This window comes from Octopus sinensis, linkage group LG18 (genome assembly GCF_006345805.1).
Source record: "Octopus sinensis linkage group LG18, ASM634580v1, whole genome shotgun sequence".
Classification (NCBI taxonomy): Eukaryota; Metazoa; Mollusca; class Cephalopoda; order Octopoda; family Octopodidae; genus Octopus; species Octopus sinensis.
The window spans coordinates 25,833,978-25,855,928 of NC_043014.1; the positions used below are offsets into that span (position 1 = coordinate 25,833,978).

Genomic DNA, 21,951 nt, shown 5'->3' on the forward strand with positions numbered 1-21,951 from the left:
ATTCAGTAACGTTATTTCTTATTAGACGCATAATTATTACCCCTATTTTAATCCCCATTACCCTAATTAACCCTTGATATTTATATAATTTTAAAAAAATTCTGATCGTTACATTTCATCTCCAACTCATCTTATAATACAATAATATATAACATCACATCCATTGCTAATTCCACCGTACTTATACTCTATGGAACTCACATATATCCAATGTTTTTACCCAAACTCTAAAACTTAATTCCAAACTCTATTATCAATTTACTATGCAATATTTGTTAGCCAATTCCAATGTTTTCCTCCATATATATATATATATATATATATATATATACATTGAAACCATAAATTGTATATTAGTTTTCAGCAGCATATTCAGTACTCCACCACTAAGAATTTTCAATATTAAAGACACCCATATAACCCACATTTTAAACCCATGATAATAGTATACTTATTAAAACGATGATTATATAAACCTTATTCAATACCATTATATAGGTATAAATTTAATTTGTTGACCTCTCTATTTTGAAATTATAACATTCAAAAATTTACCCAAAATTTTACTTATAAGCTATACCTATTTCATTGTTAAATAGAATATACATATAATTATCATTACTAACCTTCAATTTATATTTTTTAATGCAACCCCTATTTTTACGGAAAATGCTGTTAATATCTTTTATTTTCTAAAATCTTATAATCCAGCATCAATGATTATTAATACTTTTAATGTATATACATACGCAACTCAAAACTACAAGTTTGTATATATATTTCCATTTATCCCCAAATCTTATAGATATATTTCTCTAGTAAAACACGATACTTTTTCATCATAATAAACACTGAGAGGCTTAGCTATATGAACAAAGGGAGATTACTAGCGACTACTCGTATAATCTGACGAAACAAAAAGCTGCATAACTGTTTAAAAATCTTTTCGTTTCTCAACGTAGTCTTTTTATATACCTAATATATTTCTTTTTCCTTAGATCAACGGAAAGTATATCCTAATCCATTCAAATCCTAAATAATAATAATTATTATAACTTTTCTCAGTATAACTTCTAAAAAACAATATCGTAGTATAATATATACAAACTTTTCATCCCTTCATTTTTTTTACATTTCTTAATCTATTTTTTTTTGTATCTTATACCCCTCATGATAAGTTACATCTGTCTTTATCCCATTTCTCTCCAATTTTATCCATTTTCGTTATTTCCCCCTTCATGGAGTCCACTTTTTTCTCTATAAATTTTTGTCTTCTCATAAATTACTATGTAAACAATAACTTTTGTACCAATATTGGAATACATGTTAGTAAATGCGAATGATGAATAATTAATAGTTATAATAGCATATATAGTACTCCTTTTCACTTTTATTGCCTTAGGTCTTTTGTGTGCCCCCCTTCTTTTTTATATTTTATCCCTCGTTCTGTCCTCAATACCTTTGGCTGCCCCGCCATATTATAATTAAACATTTATATATATATATATTTTCCAAATACATTGTGGTGTTTTAAAGAAATTTCAACGATCAATATCTAATCGCAAGAACCCGGTGTCCTAATAAATTGTTGTTTACATTTGAATATTTCAAAATATAGTCCTCAAATTAGTTATTTCGTAATTCAAAGCCGGAAAATATACTTTCTATCCCTGAAGATAGCCGACATAATATGGTCTTTCACATCTAAAATCGTTTGAATGATGACGATTCAAGCATACTGTCGGATATGTAAGTTTTTTGTTATCTTTTTGGCTGTTGTTTTTTTTAATCCAATCTCTTTATTCTTCTATGTATAACTTTTTCATTCCATTACTTTTTCATTGTGGTACAAACAAAATGAACCAAGCATCTATTATATGTGTTGTGGTCTCAAGAAAAATGGCAAACGGTGCATTTCAGTGATGAATCTAAGTTTATGTTATTTGGCTCAGATGGGAAAAGGTACGTTCGTCGAAAAGTAGGTGAAAATTTGTCGCCTAAATGCCTTAAGACTAATGTTAAATTCGGCGGAGGAAGTGTCATGGTTTGGGGGATGATATCTGGAGATGGTGTGGTCCCTTTGGTGCGATTACATGGAAAGTTAAATGCAGGAGTTTATAAACAACTTGTAAAAGATCATGTCTTGCCTGTGCTGAGAAATTCAACTAAGCGACCACCCATATTCATGCAGGACAATGCCCCATGTCACAAGGCTAAGGTGGTCATGAACTTCCTCAAGGCTGAAAAGGTTATTGTTATGGATTGGCCTGCTCAAAGCCCAGATCTCAATCCTATTGAAAATGTATGGAATATTCTAGGAGGACGTTCGAAAGCCAGAAATCCTAAAACAACTGAGCAATTATGGAATGCCCTTCAGGAAGAATGGAATAAGATCACCCAGCAAGAAATTGCAAATTTAATTTCCTCATGCAGTCGAAGATGTCAAAGTGTGATTGAAGCTAAAGGGCTTCACACTAAATATTAAATAATTCTAGTATTCTCTGTTATTTTTGATTATTTTGTTATTTTTTCAACCATTCTGATCATTTTGGCCACCATGAGTTTTGCAGTAAATCACTGAATCATCCATAACTTTTGTATTATCCTCTCAAATTACACCAAAATCTGAGACAATAACAATTAATATCGTATTTATTGTGAAAATTATAGAATATAAAACAACTTTCATAAAAAATTATACCTACTTTTCTCACGAAAACAATGCCGTTCTGAACTTTTTGGCCGCAACTGTATATATATATATATATATATATATATATATATATATATATATATATATATTATATATATATATATATATGTGTGTGTGTGTGTGTGTGTTGTGTGTGTGTGTGTATACATATATATATGTATATATGTGTATATCTATAATATAAATCCCGTTCTGTCTGTGTGTGTGTAAAAGATTATAACGGTCGTATTTTTCAACTGATTTTCTACAAATTGGGGATATACATTCCTTATATTCCAGAGATGGTTTTAGACGCTTAAAATCTTTCACATAATGGGGCCAGAAAACACCCGTTCCTGAGATATGAGGTGAAGGGAGGTGACTCTTTACAAAGTAACTTTCAGGAATAGATTGTCTTCCTTACGATTGGTCATAAAAAAATATTGCTTTTCATAATAGATTCACGAAAGGTTTTAAAAATATTCACTTCAGATTTTTTAGCGTCAGTGAGGTCTAAATCTCTCTATCTATATCTCTCTATCTCTATCTATCTATTTCTATCTCTGTATGCGTACGCTAAGATATGGGGGAATGAAAGCTGCTCAATTCGGTCTTTGACGAGCAGGGACGCGTCTTACTCGAATCCAAGCAGATGCGTACAGAATTTCAGCGGTACTTTGCCGAACTATACTGAGCGCGCGACAAGTCGAAGATAGGAGTGGATTTCATCTATCTTGGTCGCATGCCGCACCATTTGGCTAGGAATGCGGGTCCCGAAGACATACAGGACGCGATGATGACTTGCCCCAAATGTCTTCGGGGTTGGATGGTCTGTCCTTCGAGTCATACGTTAAACATTTTTGGTGATCTCCTGGTTGATGTTTACCATAACTGGCAGCATAACGGGAGAATTCCCAGTGTTGTGAGCCGTAGCGTGGTGGTACTGCTAACAAAGGACTCGAACAAGGAGGACCAAATAGATCATTTTAGTCCTGTAGCTCTGTTGAAAGCAGATTACAACATTTTGAGCAAAGTGCTAGCCAAAAGGATAGCGCTTGTCATCGATAAACTGGTCTTTGATGCGCATCGTTAGGGCCCTGATCAATTTGGATCGACCGAAAGCTTTTGATTGGGTCGACCACCAAAACTAAGAGGCTGTCTTCGCGGGAATAAAGGTATTAATAAAGCACTTAAAATAGCAATTATAAAGTGAAAGACGCTATTGATGTGTATATAAATATATAAAAAAGCACATATGGATGGGAATACGTTTTTTAACGAAGATTGATGGTTTAAACTAAAACTGCTTGAAGTTTACGATAGGAAAAACTTCAAATAAATGGATAAAAATACACAATGAAAAGAAAATAGTAGAAACTCTGGAAGATTTGGTAGAATTTTCGGTAAATGGTAAAAAATGCATGTCCAAGATATTGGTATAATGCACGAAGGAAATAAAATAACTAAGATGAAGTTAGTAAAATGCCAGATGTTACGCGCACGGGACAGATAAATAAAATGGCGGACTTGGCACTCACACGCACACGCATACACACACACACACACAGATACACACAGATACACACAGATACACACAGATACACACAGATACACGCACACACAAACACACACACACACACACGCACGCACAGATACACGCACATGCACGTAAACACAAACACCAAATATCTATTTCTGTGTGGACGAACAAATATAAGATCGACCTGGTACGTAGCTCGTCTCATTATATTTTCCACACACGATTAAATCCAACGAAGTAATTAGAAAGTTTATATCTAATCATAGTTGATTAGAAACTTGGATTCGGCGAAACTAATCAGTCTAGCTGCATTATTGGTCATATTCTGAAAAGGTGATTTAATTAAGTAAATAGTCGTGCACTCCACAGCACTTTACGAAAATTAAAAATATAAAGCATACCTTTTCTTTTTTAATAAACAAAATTTAAACCTCAATGAAAACCAAACAATATGGTTGTACCGCTGATTTTCTTTGTTTGGTAGCAGAAAAATCTGATCAGTTTGAAATATTGTGAGACTTTCATGTTATTAAGTAAAAAAAAAGAAAAAGATAAAAGAAAAAAATGAAATACCAGTCAAGCACTTGAATCAATTTAATAAAGTATCCTAGACATGAATGGGATTATAATAAATTACTACTGCTAAATAGTTTGGGCGAAAGTAGGAAGGTAATGGATGTCTGTTCATAATGCAAAGCTTAATATTTTCACTTAAACAATTTCTTAATTTTGAAAAAAAAAAAAAGCCCAAAAAACTTTGAAATGTGAAGTAAGTTGTATAGCAAGCGCAGAGAATACAGCGTGACAAAGTTGCGATGGCTTCAGTGATAACCAAATAATGCTATAAAACTCATACAAAGGCAGTGCTTGGCTATTTTATTCCCGTATTTTAAATTTAATTCAGCACACACAACATACAGTTTCTGTCGATGTATTCGATATACATTTCTTTAACATACATATGAAATAAATAATATATATCAGATGGCCACAGGATAACATTTTTTCTTCCGGCGCTTCTTGAGTGTCAACACAAGCGTACTGTATGACTCAAGGCGAAAGATAAGTGTAGTGCCTCTAACCGAAGATTGAAACTACATCACGTGCTCGGCTCGATTCAACTGTCGACAGAACATTCATCCACTGTACGGCGCTCAACTTTATTTTCTTAACTTAATAAACACAAACTCCCATAACGAACACGTATACATTAAGTATTATACATACATTGTTACCAAATATGCTTTATTAACAGTTACGTATCACATGTTAACCAATAATGCCGTTTTCCTTTGCATTTAAATACTTCTTTATCCATGCCATAAAGGGCCTTATTCGAGTGTAAACCCCTGGTTGTTTAGGTAGTGCACAACCGAGACCCCAACTTGTCACACCTGTGTAAATATTAAATGAATAAATAAACAAATAGAATACAATGAAAGTAACAAAACAAAGCAAATGTTAAAAGAAGCCATAAAAACATACGGATGCAATGCATGTCAAGAATGAGCAAAGGAATAATCAATGAATTATTTACACATGGTGGTCTTAAAGGAAGTTAAATATGCTGAGGTAGAGGCACAGAACAAAAGAGAGTTCCTACATAAAATAATAAATTATTTTCACACCGAAACTATATATACTCTTCTATGGCGTGATTGTTACAAGCTGGACTGAAACATCCTGAATTGTTAGGTTAGCCACCACAGATCAGACTCAATATCCATCCCAGCATATCTTCATTTAGGTTTTTAGTCAATTTAGACTCCCTTGCCTCTCGTGAAAACAATTTTTATTGACGATATTTACTCTGCTTCTTATTACAACATGATTTCTGTGATTAAAAATTCTTTAATTGTTAAGTACATTAACTGTTATCCGTACATAGCATTGAATTTTAGATCTTTATTTAAACACACTCTTCTGCTTTTGGTCGGATTTTCAAATTACATAATGGTTAATCTACTTCTATGGAGTTGTTTCTAGGATGGTTATATCCTACTTTTGTCTATTACTATCAGCACTCTTATTATTTGCACCAGCGTCATAATTTCCACCCAGAGTTCATCTTAGTTTTCTACTATTTACATCAAGGGTGCTTTATATAAAAATTAAATTGAGCACAATGCTTGGTCGGTACTTATTTTATTATCTCTGAAAAGATGAAGGCAAAGTTCACCTCGGTAGGATTTGAACTCAAAGCGTAAAGACTTTATTGTAGGCAGTTTTGACTGACGTTCTAACTATTCTGACAATCCAACGAGCACTCGAAACAAGTGATGATTCGAATCAAGGAATAACAAGGAAGAGGGGAGTATAATTCTGTGACATTCATGATTCTTCTCACATGCATTAGCAACATAAACGTTGCATAGAAAAGCACAGAATCCCCTGAAGAATGCAAAATGAAGAAAAAATGTAAGTAGTTGATATTTTGGATTTGAAAATTTTAACGATCTCTAAATCGTGAATTCTAATTTAACAGGAAAAGATAATACCGAACTACCTACTAACCAGAATTCGTAATTTGTCTGTCTTCTCTCTCATTAACAAACAGTAGACCTCGGTTCAATCAAAAGAATTTAATAGATAAGATTATAATTGTTAATCAATACGATTATAATTTCTTGAGGTTACATCCTTTTATAATCAATGCTCGTATCAAACAGTGGTTTCAACTTAAAAATTAATTAGCAATTTCACATTCTACAAATATTCATCACAGGCGTTTATGTAGATCTGAATCTTTTGTCATAGCTTGTGTCATGAGCTATAAGCTGTCTCAGAAAGAAAGAGACGCCCAAGCGGTGAGATTACCATATAATCAGCAGAAAGGTTCCTGATTAATATACTGTTATCGTCTCTACATAATGTCTTTGGTCAATACATTGAACTCTAATGCAACCCAGTATACCTAGCCATAAATAGGCAGCGCTTAGAAGTAACTTTATAAGTAGCGTTAGCACTGCTATATTCATCAAATTGAACTACTGTGTTCAACTCCCGCTGATACTTTGATATTCAAGAGCAATCAACTTGAGGCCCCAAATTGTCATTGCCAGATTTCACACTGGATCTGGAGTTAGGGAATGTAATTACAGTTGGCAAATAATAGCTGACATCTGTTTCAAAGCTCATTTCACGTTCCTGCTTAATACGCCGTCGCCTGGTTAAACGCCTTTGGTTTGGGTATCTCTAGCAGAGTCCACTGCTGTGGATAGCTTGATATGTTGATATCGTTATATATTCCCAACAAATGCGTGTCATGTTTTCTCCCGCTCTGTTTCAATGGAAACTCTGTAAAAGATCATAAGCTTGGCTATTCCTCTGATAATTGGAATCGTAAAATAATATATATGAAAATAAAGTCTTCAGTGTAATCCTTGCAACTTAATATATTATGGGAATTACTCTCACCATCAGACTGTGAGCTGGTGGTAATTGCAAGAGTTTTGACGGATGTAGAGCCTAGTCAAACGGCAAGAGACACTTCATTTAAGGAAGAGGAAATTGGTGCACAAATACAGTTGACATATAGAGATTTCGATAACTAGAAATAAGTTTTCTTTTTAAAACTAAAGACATACTATTACAATGATATAGATTTAAACATATCTACAATTACTTTTGAAAGAGAAGCTATAGCTGGAGGATATCTGACTTGTTAGAAATTTTGTAATCGACTGCCGAGTCTGGCTGGTGACCAAAAGGTTACTATCTTCGTTCCAAGATATGCCACATTCGTTAACAGGGCGCTAAAGTACTGCTTGTAGGTTTTTCAATATGAGCAAAGGGATTCAGTAGAGCGTGTCGACAAATCGGAAGTGTTGCAATGACTTACAACGGTGAATGATATATTGTCTTTGGATACATTCTTGCAGCTACGTGGGCATAGTAAATGAGATCTAAGTGTGTTAGCTGTATGTACAACAGTGAATCTGAGAGGGTACAAACATTCTATCTCTCAGATCAACATCCGATCCAACTTTGCAACACGTCGCTTCATGATTTCAAAAAACCAATATGATACCAGTATATCGTTCGGATTGACTGAAACTGGTAGTTAAGTAAATTGTTGAAGGATACTATATAGCACCAGTAAAAGAACACAATGCCATGAAGCAACTTATTTATGCAGCCGTTGCAACAAAGTCTTCAGCAACGTAGACAGCCGTATTTTGACAGAAAGTGAGATAAAACAAAGCAAATTACATAGACAACATTGAATTGAAACTCTTGATCTAATGTCATGAGAGCCCGATAGCATATCCGCTTGTGGCGATATGAAGACAAGTACTTACCTGAAAGTATCCATTTTCCATTGTTATTACACACCATGGGACCACCGCTGTCTCCCTGAAAGAGAGCGATATATGCAGAAAACATTACAAATAGTAAGAACAGATAAAGACATACGAGGGGAAATGGGAATAAATGGAGAGGGAGCAGTTAAGAGGTAGATAAATCATCTTATGAAAATATAAGGTGAAGGTAGCATATAGGAGATAATAGAACCCTTTTATTCTTTTATTCTTTTATTTGTTTCAGTCATTTGGCTGCAGCCATACTGGAGCACCGCCTTTAGTCGAGCAAATCGGTCCCATGACTTATTCTTTTTAACATATCAGTGGTAATACAATATAACAGTAGAAGCAGAAACAGCTATTTGATGGAATGCAGTCTATTCCTTTTGAATAAATAAATAATAATTGATGTAAGTCAATTGTTGTTCATCGACATTTCTACATTTTCTACCTTCTTTAAATTTTGATTCTTGATAAACTCATGTTTATCCTTGTCTTTACCTATAATTTATGAGCATAATATGTTCACATATGTATGCCCATGGTTAAACTTAGCTAATATACCTGTAGTGTAATGGATACTTCTATCCCCTAAACGGTTATTTTAAATTCTAACTCAGTTATCCTATATATATGTATTTATGTATTTGTTTGTGTTTGTCTCCCCACCATCATTTGATAACTGATGTTGGTGTGTTTACGTCTCCGTAACTTAGCAGTTTGGCAAAAGCAATCGATAGAATAAGTACTAGGCAACGTAGACAGCCGTATCTTGACAGAAAGTGAGATAAAACAAAGCAAAATACATAGACAACATTGAATTCAAACTCTTGATCTAATGTCATGAGAGCCCGATCGATAGAATAAGTACTTCGATCGACTAAAGGTGGTGCTCCAGCATGACCGCATTCAGTAAAAGAATAAAATAATGAAAGAATAGATGAGAGCCATGTTGAAGTGGCGATACACATTACTTCTCAGTATTGTTACTACTATCATCTCTTTTAGAGATTTTCTAACTAGCTAATTTGCTTGTTGCAAGATCAGTGATTGTTTGTTACTTAGTTTCAATATACTGCGAGCTGGGGCAAACTACTTCTACCTCTAGCAGACGGCTATCCACCGCCAAGAATGAGCCCAAAGAGCTCGAAACCGTATGGTTTGGTGGTCCTGTCGCTGGAAGATGGTAGGCGTTATCTCCCCTACTTATATATCGGGTGCAAATATATATATATAATATCAATAAACAACAAATCTATTGGCATCCCCAGTACGAGTTTCCCTCCACCAAATTTCATTCTCCAGCTGTTGATCCTCCTGAGGTCATCACAGAAGATACTGGCACAAGATATGCAGTGGAATCGAATCTGAAAACTTATGGCTTCGAAATGAGTTTTCTAGCCACGCAACCATGCAAATTTATATCTCTCTTCTATCTCTCTTTTATCTCACCTGTCAAATTTCTATCTCTCTTTTTCCTTAATGTGAATTCATCTGTTATGTGTAAGTACACTTTCACTGGGGCTCCCTTGTGTTCTTCCGCAGATTACTTGACTGGACCAATTTCACCGCATTTTCCCTTTATTTTCCCTTCATATTTTAGTAATCTAGGCTCAATTATGCCAGAATCTTCGCACGCTATTAATGGAAGCTGTGTATGAACACATGCGTGTGATTGTATGTGTGTATATTTATGTGCATGCGTGCGTGCATGTATGTCAAAATCTCACAAATACACAAATACGAAAACAAATTCACACAGCTGCACTCATATACTTACATTTTAAAACGTGCAGAAAATTAAATTCGCAAAATGAGAGGAACTTCAATCGTTATATCACACATAGATACTTTAAACGCTACATTATCCAATATGAGTGTTTGCTTCACTGTCCTGTTTGTGTTACCAATTTTGACCTCCCGCATAATCACAAATTTTATTAAATTTGCTTTGCAGGAGCTACTATTTTATCGAAAGCGTATATTGTTGTTAAATGCTCGAAATACAAGACTAGAAAAAACAACCAACAACTGATGAAAGGTCGTTCTTTATGTTGTTTATTTTGTTTTCCATTTGTGTCTTTCGTTGTTCGAAAGAAAAGATCATATTCCATGTACTCGTGCTTCGTACTTTTTTGTTGTACACGTTTCGTGACGTCCTGTGCCCACATATGCATATATATACGTATAGATGTAAGTATGTATATATGCATATATATTATTCATATTATATTATATTATATTATATTATATGTGTATATGTATATATATATATATATATATATATATATATGTTTTTACAGAAGGCAGAACATGGATAAATACCGATGAACAACATTTGACTTTGGTCGACCCGAGTCTATAGCAGAAGACACTTGCCCAAGGTGCTATGCAGGCGGACTGAACCCGGAACCGTGTGGTTGGGAATCAAGCTTATTACCACAGAGCCACTCCTGCGCCTATTATAGAGATTTTCTAACTAGCTAATTTTCGTGTTGCAAGATCAGTGAATGATTTAGTGCGCGTGGATTTGGTTATTGCGATTTATGACATGAAGAAGTAAAATGAATTCCTTCGTACTCACATTACAGGCATCAAGTCCACCTTCAGGGTAACCGAGACAAACCATATTTTCCTCGTGATATCGATTTCCATAGTATTCAGGTGATCCACATAAAGAACCGTTGATGACAGGTAATGTTAGTTCATTCAGGGCAGTCCTTGATCCTTTACCTGATGTGATAATAATAATAGTAACAACAACAACAATAATAATAATAGTCATGATGGGTATACTTGGCTTCAATAATAATAATGATAATAATAATAATAATAATAATAATAATAATAATAATAATAATGATGATGATGATAATAATAATGATGATGATAATAATATAATAATAATAATAATAATAATAATAATATTTATAATAATAATAATGATGATGATGATAATAATAATACTACTACTAATAATAATAATAATAATAATAATAATAATAATAATAATAATAATAATAATAATAGGTGCCCTTGGAGTGATAGCAAAAGGGGCTGATTCCTACCTAGCTCAGATACCAGAAAACTTCAAAATGCAGGAATTCAAAAGATAGTGCTCATGGGACTACCCATATTCTACGTAAAATACTGTCTATGTTTCTTACGTTTTCTTAAACATTCTCTAGAACAATATTATGTGCAAAACCAAAATATATGACACTCTAGGCATAACACCAGCTTGAACTTCTAACTTGTGTCTTGCAGTTTAAGCAAAATAACAGTAATAATAATAATAATAATAATAATAACAATAATATTAATAATAATAATAATAATAATAATAATAATAATAAGTAGTGGGGGAGCATCATAGCCATGTGTTGAGAGGGATTCTTTGGGGTTTGAATAGTTCACCTCTGGAAACATGGGTGGTTCTTTCAACATCCTTAAACAACCCTTATTCAGGGACCGTTTGAGCGGGATGGGCTACTCAACCTGAAGAAAATTCTAACTGGGCCCCACCTGCAAGGTCATGTGCTGTTTATCTTGATATGAGATCACCATGTGGCGCACATATGGTTGTGATGCATGTGACTGGTGTACCTTTATCAGACGGGTAGTCATGATGGGTATATTGGGCTTCGTATATTTTACCCCAGTGTCACTTTGATGGCATGAACTGCTCTCTCACTCAATAATAATAATAATAATAATAATAATAATAATAATAATAATAATAATAATAATAATAATAATAATATTAATAATAATAATAAGAAGAAGAAGGCGGCCGGACGTGACAGAGGATGGACGTATTTTTACGATGCTCTGAACTGGCAACAGCGAACCCAGCAGGACAACTGAAAAAAACAACTGTAGAAAACTGGAAGATCTACTGCTTTCTGTGAGTAATTTGAATTTCCCTCAAAATAAGTTAAAAAAAACTTACATATCTACAGCTCATACAAACGTACACCTAACAAGAAAAATTAGAAACATAAATATCTCCAATTCTGTGTGAACATTTACATTTAGTCGTCTCTCATGACTATAAGAATGTGTAAAATTGCCTTTTAAATTACCTTTTATTGTAACAACACAATTAAATGCACGATAAAAAGTTATGGAATTAAGCACCTACTAATATATACATACAACTGAATTCAGAAATTTAAAAAATATATACATAACATTGAACTCAGAAAGTTTTTTTTTTTTAAATCATCGACGTAAACATCAGATAATATGTGTGAGTGGGTATACATATACATATACATATGTATGTGGAGAGAAAGAAAAGAGAAAGGAAAGGAAAAAAAAAGATAAATGTAAACAGGTTTGACCTTTTACTGACCATTAACGTCCTTTGTCTCCACCATCTGCCGAATCTATTTATAGACCCAAAGAACATGAATTCTTTAACCAACCATTCTCCCACACAACGCAGTGTTGATGGTGACTGTGGCTACGCATAAAACAATGTCATTGATGATGATGATGGTGATGGTGAGGTTGCTGATGATGGTGATGGTTTTGAAGGTGATAGTAATAACAATAATAACTGACAGATCCCGTCTTTTTCCCTTTCTTTTCGTTTCCTTCTCCGTATTTTACTCTCATTATTTCGAACTAATACAGGCAGAGTGAGCCTTGAAGAAAGGAAGAGGAGGAACAAAAAAAAAATGTCCGGAGATAAAACTATCAACAAAAAAAAAAAACAGACGAATATAGATCTGCTAGTCTTAAGAAGCTGCGCTATGAGCAATGCTTACATGTAGAGAACCCTAAACTGACAGCTCCATCTCCTAATATAAGAATGGATGCTCGTCATGCTTCAAGGTCAACAAATCAAACAATAAACCGCATTGGTCGTTGCGCGGATTACAAAAGACCACATACCCGAAAATTGAACCAAATTCTGATTGAAAAATCAGCTACTGGATCAAATCTTCCCAACACACAGGAGCTGGACGTACCCCACAACCGAAATATTCCAACAGATGGCCATCTATGCTCATCACCAAATAATCAAAAGAAAAAGAAGGAGAAATGGTCTAGGGAAGATAATAAAGAAGTTCTTGAGGCCTTCTACCATGCCATATATTTCCCCACAGATAAATCTAGCACTGTACAAGCATACTTAAACTGGAGACAGAAACACCCTGAAGTAAGACCCTACATAGACAGTAACAAACTTGCCAACGTCAGAAGAAACATTATAAAAAAAAAATTACTGACTGAAGTAGAGATTGATCAAGTTAGACAAACAATATCGGATAAAATGAACGAAGCTGCAGCTAGAGAAGATAATACAGAGGAAATAATTATAGACCAGCCCAGGGCTGATAAAAACGAAGTGAAGATTGAAGAGTAAGTATAAGTGATAGGCAAAGTGAAATACTCCCTGAACCAATCATAAACACTAAGACAGATGAGCATCAAATAGATAAAGAAAGTCACACAAATATTGACCCAACAGAACTACATGAGCTAAAAAATCAAATCATGATTGAATGACTGAAAATTAAAGAAACCAGCATGGATGAACGTGATACACTTTCTAAAATCCGCAACTCTAACCAAAACATGAAAATAATTGGTAAAATCCGGCTTGCACTTAAGGATATAATTTAAGCTAATGATGTTGATATCACAAACCTCAACCACCTATACTATGCATCCGCGAAAATCTCAACGATCCTATGTGGTGTAAAGATTAGAAAACGGCAACATTCCCACAAAAAGCCTTCTTGGCAAGAGCGTCTGCAACAACAAATTAAAATATTTAGATCTGACATTGAATATTTGAAAAGCCTTAAGGCTCACAAGACTACCAAACCTACAAAAACCCAAAAATTACTGAAAAAATACAATATGAAAACTATACTTGATATTGATGCCACCATAGAAACCATCAACAAAAGGTATCTGCCAAAGCTGCCCGCATAGCGAGGTATGAAAAGCGTGTTAGATTTTTCAAGGACAACAACATGTTCAAAAATAACACCAAGAATTTTTACAGGAAGATAGGAAAAACAGCGTTTACTGCAAGGTCTGTACCATCAAAAGAAGAAGTGCAGGGATTTTGGAATAAAATCTGGGCAGAAGAAAAAACACACAACGAAAAGGCCCCCTGGATTGACAGAATATCTACAGAACTGAACTCCTTAGAAGAGCAAAAGTGGGAGGGTGTCAAGGTAGAAGATATAAGATCTGCTGTCAGGAGGTCAAGCAAATGGAAGTCTCCAGGAAAGGATAAAATTCCTAACTTCTGGCTGAATGCCTTCCCAGAGAGCCATGAACTGCTATTGTACAATGATGTTTTGCAACACCCTAGTAGGATGCCTCCTTGGCTAGTTAATGGGTTAACATTCCTGCTTCCAAAAAGTGAAGAAACAAATAAACACAAAAAACTATAGACCCATAACCTGCTTAACAACTATGTACAAAACACTAACATCTGTCCTGACGGAATATACCTATAGTTTTTTAACAGACAGCAGCATATTCCCTAATGAACAGAAAGGATGTAAATGTGGATCCTACGGCTGTAAAGACCAACTACTCATCAATAAGATGATCTTAAAAGATTGTCACAAACGACACAAAACTTATCAATAGCCTGGATAGACTATAAAAAGGCTTTTGATAGCCTACCACATAGCTGGATTAGGAAATGCCTGGAAATGTATAAGATAGCACCTACTCTGCGAAACTTCTTGACTGTAAGTATGAGATCATGGAGAATCACACTAACTCTGAACAGTGACAATGAATCTCTAAATGCTGGTGATGAAAAATTTCGTGTGGCATTTTCCAGGGTGACTCACTGTTACCACTCCTCTTTTGTTTATCCTTAATACCTCTCTCAAAACTGCTCAGTGACGCGCAGTACGGGTATAAAATGTTTGATAAAAATATAAATCATCTCATTTACGTGGATGATTTAAAGCTTTTTGCAAAAAATGACCAACAACTCAAGGGCTTACTAGCGATAGTCAAACAATTCAGTGACGACATCAGAATGCAATTCGGCCTCGATAAATGTGCAAAAGCTACCTTTATCAAAGGGAAAATGACAGAAACATCTAACGTTAACCTTGACCAGCAGAATGTCATAAAAGAACTAGACCCAGCGGAGAGCTACAAGTGCCTAGGGGTAATTGAAGGGAACGGAATAAGGCATTCAGAGATGAAGGAAAGGATCAGGAGAGAATGCTATCGAAGAGTGAGAGCAATACTCAAGACAGAGCTGAATGCAAGAAACAGGATCGAAGCGATCAATGCATTAGCCATACCAGTCGTGACTTACAGTTTCAACATTGTTAACTGGTCAATTACTGAAATATGTCAGCTCGACAGAAAAATAAGGAAACTGTTGACAATGCATAGAATGCACCACCCTAAGGCAGATAGAGAACGACTCTATCTGCCAAGAAAAGAGGGAGGCCGTGGACTTTTGCAACTGGCAATAACAATGAAGATTGCTACAATTGGCCTAGACACCTACCTGAAAAACTCTGAGGACTGGATGTTAAAACTTGTCTCAAAACATGAAAACAAGAAAGCATCATACTCAGTCACAAAACAGGCAAAGGAATATCTAAATGAATTCCGAATACAACCAATTTCGGAATTAGAGATAGTCATACAAGAAACAAGCACAGAAAAAGCTAGGTGCATGAAAACCCGTGCCAAAACTGCGGCCTTAGATATTCTGAATAATAAATGGCAAGAAAAACCTCTCTATGGCAAATACCCAAAGAGAGCGAATAATGCAGATATCGACAAAGCCCTGACCCATCAATGGCTAATGGCCTCTGGCTTAAAATCTGAAACAGAGGGGTTTATCATAGCAGCTCAAGATCAATGCCTACCAACAAGAAACTACCAAGCCAACATATTAAAGAACGGCAGTAGCCCAACATGTCGTGTATGCCGACAACAAAATGAAACCATTGATCATGTTGTCTCTAAATGCAGTCTTCTAGCGCATACAGAGTACCTCAGTAGGCATGATAGAGCTGCACAATATATTCACTGGGTAATTTGAAAAAACCTGGATTTGCCCCATGAAAAAAACTGGTGGGAACACAATCCACCTCCAGTGCTTGAAAATGACCACATCTCACTCCTCTGGAACTTCACCATTCAAACTGACAGGAAGATAGATGCAAATAGGCAAATAGGTACAACACCAAAAAAAAACCGAGAAAGAAAAAGGGAAAAGGAAAAGGGGACCCCCCCCCCCAAATATATGGCACAGAACTTCCAACCTGTTGTCTCTTGAGGTCTCTGGGAGAGACTTGGAGCCAACTTGTACAGACATAAAGCAAAAGTCAAACATAGAATAATAATAATAATAATAATAATAATAATAATAATAATAATAATAATAATAATAATAATAATATAATAATAATAATAATAATAATATTATTATTAATAATAATAATATTATTATTATTATTAATAATAATAATAATAATAATACACCATTCAAACTGACAGAAAGATAGATGCAAATAGGCCAGATATCATATTGAAAGACTTCAAACAAAGAACATGCCTCCTCATTGATATGACTGTCCCAATCGATATAAACGTATCTGTCAAGACCTACCAAAAGCTGAGCAAATATAAAGATCTTGAAATAGAAATCAGCAAAATGTGGAACCTGAAGACTAAAACAATACCTGTTGTCATAGGTGCCCTGGGAATGATAGCAAAAGGGGCTGATAGCTACCTAACTCAGATACCAGGAAACCCAAAAATGGCAGAAATTCAAAAGATAGTGCCCATGGAAATTGCTCATATCCTACGCAAAATACTTTCTATGTAATCTCAAGGTTTAAAACAAACATACTTTTCGGTTTTAAAAAAAAATTAAAAAAAAAAAAATTTTTTTTTTTTAGACATTCATTAGTACAACACCAACCCCCCCCCAATATATGGCACACTAGGCATAACAACAACACGAACTTCCAACCTGTTGTCTCTTGAGGTCTCTGGGTGAGACTTGGAGCCAACTTGTACAAATATAAAGCAAAAGTCAAACATAGAATAATAATAATAATAATAATGATAATAATAATAATAATAATAATAATAATAATAATAATAATAATAAATAATAATAATAACAATACAGGCAGTGGCTCTCATGGTGTCTGATCTTATCATGTACATGTGTTATCTTGGTATAAAGATGGGCTACATCAAATATTTTGCTCAATACCACAGATTTGCATGTCAGCCGAGCATGTCTCTTAGTGGTTGAAGATATGAGCAACGCTGATCACGGGTAGAAGTAGTAGGGGAGCATCATAGCTATCTGTTGAGAGGAATTCTTTGGCCTTCGAATGATTCACTTGTGGAAACATAGGTTTCATTCATCATCCTTAAAAAAACCTTATTCAGGGACCTTTTGAGTGGGATGGGCTACTCGACCCGAAGAAAATTCTGACTGGGCCCCACCTGCAAGGTCACGCGCTGTTTATCTTGTTATAAGATCACTATGTCGCACACAAATGGTTGTGATGCACATGCCTGGCGTAATCTTTTCAGACGGGTAATCATGATGGGTATACTAGGATTCGTATATTTATACCCCATACCCCAGTATCACTTTGATGACATGCGCTGCTCTCTCACTCAATAATAATAATAATAATAATAATAATAATAATAATAATAATAATAGTAATAATAATAATTCATTCTTTTATTGACCATGAGAGCTAATGTAAAGATACATAAAATTACATGACACATAAACGAAAACACAAGACGATACAATGGGTTTTCAAATCGAGTAAATGTTATAAAGAACAAAAACTCAGGGGAAGCGCTTTAACATCCTCGTGGAAATGCCCACAAAAGCCACGGGTGTCTGATCAGCCTGGCAAGAGCCCTTCTCCTTTAATTTTTTACAGGTGTATGCTCAGAACTGGTCCTTTCACATTGGCCATTCTTCCAGCAAGTCAACTTGTACAAACACAAAGCAAAAGTCAAACATATAATAATATGCCTTGATGCAGTACCAAGCCGTGGCTCTCATGGTTTCTGATCTCAACTGATTGAAAGTGTTATCATGTACATTGTTTTGTCTTGGTATAAAATATGGGCTACAGCAAATATTCTGCTCAACACAACAGATTTACTTGTCAGTTGTTTGACCTTAACCAGTTGAGCATGTTCCTTAGTGGCTGACGATGTGTGCATCTCTGATCACAAACAGAAGTGGGGGAGCAAGAAATTACGTGTAAACAATAAAAACAATAATAATTAACAACAATAACTAAACACTGAAATTTCCTAAAGGGGGAAGCTCCACCCAGGATCAACCAAGAATCCTTACACATCTTCGTCACCCCGACTGTCAAGGACACCTTAGGCGGACCCCTCTCTCCTCAACCTCTCCAGCATACAAGCATATGTGCAGGGAGGCCCATTCACACGGGCCATCCTTGCTGCATTCACCCACTCCCCCAAAATACTGATGGGTGAAAATACTGATTCACGGGGGAATGAAGAACTTTCCTCTCCACCTGCACTCATCCCTTGTGTTGTATTGTCCTAGAGAGGGACAATATAATTCAATGGACAAGTGGTGTTTGAAACAACGTCGAGTATACAATAAGTAATAATAACGGTTAACAGTACAATTAAACAATAAAAAATCCCCACAATGGAGGACTTCCTCACAGGGACAACCAAGGAACCCCCCACATACTGGTTACTCCGACTACCGGGTGCACCTCAGCAGGGACCCCTCTCCTCAACTCTTCCGGTTTACAAGCAAATTTTCAGAGTAGGTCCATTCACGCGAGTCATCTTCGCCACATTCGCCCCGCCTTTCAATGAAAATACTAGGGAGAAGTACTTCCCTTTTCACCCTCACTTCCCTTTTCAAGTGGAACTTGAAAAGTCTATGAGAGCTTGATCGAAGAGGAAAGTATCTGTTTTCAATTCTTTCAAATTCGTCCACCACACTATCTCTTTCGCCATTACCTGCAGACAGAGGAAAACAGTCGAACCTAACCGGCTAAATCAAGGCGGTGGGGCGATCTTCATGATAAACTCGGCTAATAACTGGGTCCGTCCTACGTGCGTCAATAGCTGTTCGACAAAGCTTGATAAGTCAGCAACGCACGGACACTGGTCGAATTCACGCAAAACAGTTTCATCGCGCTTCTCAGACAGGTCCGTTCTAACAGCATTTCCGTGCCTGTAGAGTTTCTCTCGGAACCGCGGAGCTTCCCGGCAACACTGCCAATCCAAGGATTTCTGGAAATTATGCATAGGAATGTTTGACGGCCAGAGCTTCATCCCTGAAGGCAACTGAAATATCTACAAATTGCTTCGCGTGGGAAGCCTCTCAACGCCTCAAATTTCTGCAGTAGTAGCTTAAGAGCTAGCGCATACAGAGACGAAAGGGGACCCTATGACAAGCGAATATTCAGAGTAGGCCCTCACATATACACACACACACATTCTTTGCTTTGTCCTGTACTGTCCATAATGTTTTTTTCTTAATGTAAACCCTTACGGTTAATAAAGTAATCACTATTCGTTTATTGGCCACAAGGGCTTACATAAAATTACAATAAAACACATACAACATAAAAGACAAAAACAAGACGATACACAAGTCTATATTTAAGAGATGAGGAATTATGTACATTATTTACATTTGGCGGATATTTGTCCTTATCTTATTTGTGGTGTCTGTGTGTTGTCTAAGGTATTTCACTAGGGCTATGTTGTCGGTGTCGATGGCTGTGAGGCTGGTGGTGCTTGTGCTGTTTGTTTATGTCGGTGTTTGAGGTGGTAGTGCTGGTGTTGTTATTGCTGTTGGTTATTGCGTGTGTGTATTGCTGCAGTTGGATATTTCCTCTCCTCTGCGCCTCCCCCTCTTTTATTCCACTGTCTTTTGTTTTCTGTTTTTGGGGGTAACAGTTTGCCACTCCCCCCTTCTCGACCTCAATGCTCGAACAGTCCAAGTTGTTTTGATTGGAAAGGGGGTTATTCTCTGGCTGCTCCTTTTTTTGGTGGTGTTCATATGTTGTTGTTGTTGGTGGTGGTGGTACTCCGGCTGGCGTTGGTGGTACTCTGGTTGGCGTTGGTGGTACTCCGGCTGGTGTTGGTGGGACTCCGGCTGGTGTTGGTGTTACTCAGGTTGGCGTTGGTGGTACTCCGGCTGGTGTTGGTGGAACTCCAGTTGGTGTTGGTGGTACTCCTGCTGGTGTTGGTGGTACTCTGGCTGGTGTTGGTGGTACTCTGGCTGGTGTTGGTGGTACTCAGGTTGGTGTTGGTGGTACACCGGCTGGTGTTGGTGGTACTCAGGTTGGTGTTGGTGGTACTCCGCTGGTGTTGGTGGTACTCCAGTTGGTGTTGGTGGTACTCAGGTTGGTGTTGGTGGTACTCCGCTGGTGTTGGTGGTACTCCAGTTGGTGTTGGTGGTACTCCGGCTGGTGTTGGTGGTACTCAGGTTGGTGTTGGTGGTACTCCAGCTGGTGTTAGTGCTTCTCCAGCTGGTGTTGGTGGTACTCAGGTTGGTGTTGGTGGTACTCCGCTGGTGTTGGTGGTACTCCAGTTGGTGTTGGTGGTACTCCAGTTGGTGTTGGTGGTACTCCTGCTGGTGTTGGTGGTACTCTGGCTGGTGTTGGTGGTACTCAGGTTGGTGTTAGTGGTACTCCGCTGGTGTTGATGGTACTCCAGCTGGTGTTGGTGTTGGTGGTACTCCGGCTGGTGTTGGTGGTACTCCAGCTGGTGTTGGTGGTACTCCTGCTGGTGTTGGTGGTACTCCGGCTGGTGTTGGTGGTACTCCAGCTGGTGTTGGTGGTACTCAGGTTGGTGTTGGTGGTACTCCGGCTGGTGTTGGTGGTACTCCTGCTGGTGTTGGTGGTACTCAGGTTGGTGTTGGTGGTACTCCAGCTGGTGTTGGTGGTACTCAGGTTGGTGTTGGTGGTACTCCAGCTGGTGTTGGTGGTACTCCGGCTGGTGTTGGTGGTATTCCGGCTGGTGTTGGTTTTACTTCGGCTGGTGATTTTGGTTGTTCTCTGCTGCTGCACTGGAGCGGCCCTCGCTTCTGTTGACGCAGCTTTTTTTCATTTCTTTGTATTTGCGGCAGTCGACCTTGAGGTGCTGGTCGTCCCCACAAAAGTAGCACCTTGGACGCCTGCCCTTCACGACCACGTGCAGTACCGTGTCGTCTGGTAAATTTATGGCGTCAGGGATTGAATTTATGGCTTCTTGTTCAATTTGAACAAGAAGCTCTGATCCCTGACCCATCCAGTTTTGTTGATGCAATTTATGTACCACCAGTATATTGGTGATGTCCTCTATATCATAGAGGACAGCTGCAACCAGCCAGCCTACATTTACTTCGCGGGGCACCACCCCAATTT

The 21,951-nt window shown here is 36.8% G+C and overlaps 1 protein-coding gene across 3 annotated transcripts in view; it reads right to left on the bottom strand.

Moving 5' to 3' along the window:
• Positions 1-4,808: 4,808 nt before the first annotated feature.
• Positions 4,809-21,951, bottom strand: part of LOC115221693 (serine protease hepsin-like) — a 52,562-nt gene continuing 35,419 nt past the window's right edge. For all 3 annotated transcript variants that reach the window (XM_029791898.2, XM_036510800.1, XM_036510801.1), the window contains exons 6-8: positions 11,121-11,269; positions 8,534-8,588; positions 4,809-5,626 (exon numbers count right to left, since the gene is read on the bottom strand). In XM_029791898.2, the coding sequence (XP_029647758.1) occupies positions 5,502-5,626; positions 8,534-8,588; positions 11,121-11,269 (329 nt within the window). In that variant the 3' untranslated portion in view covers positions 4,809-5,501. The remainder of the gene's footprint in view (positions 5,627-8,533; positions 8,589-11,120; positions 11,270-21,951) is intronic.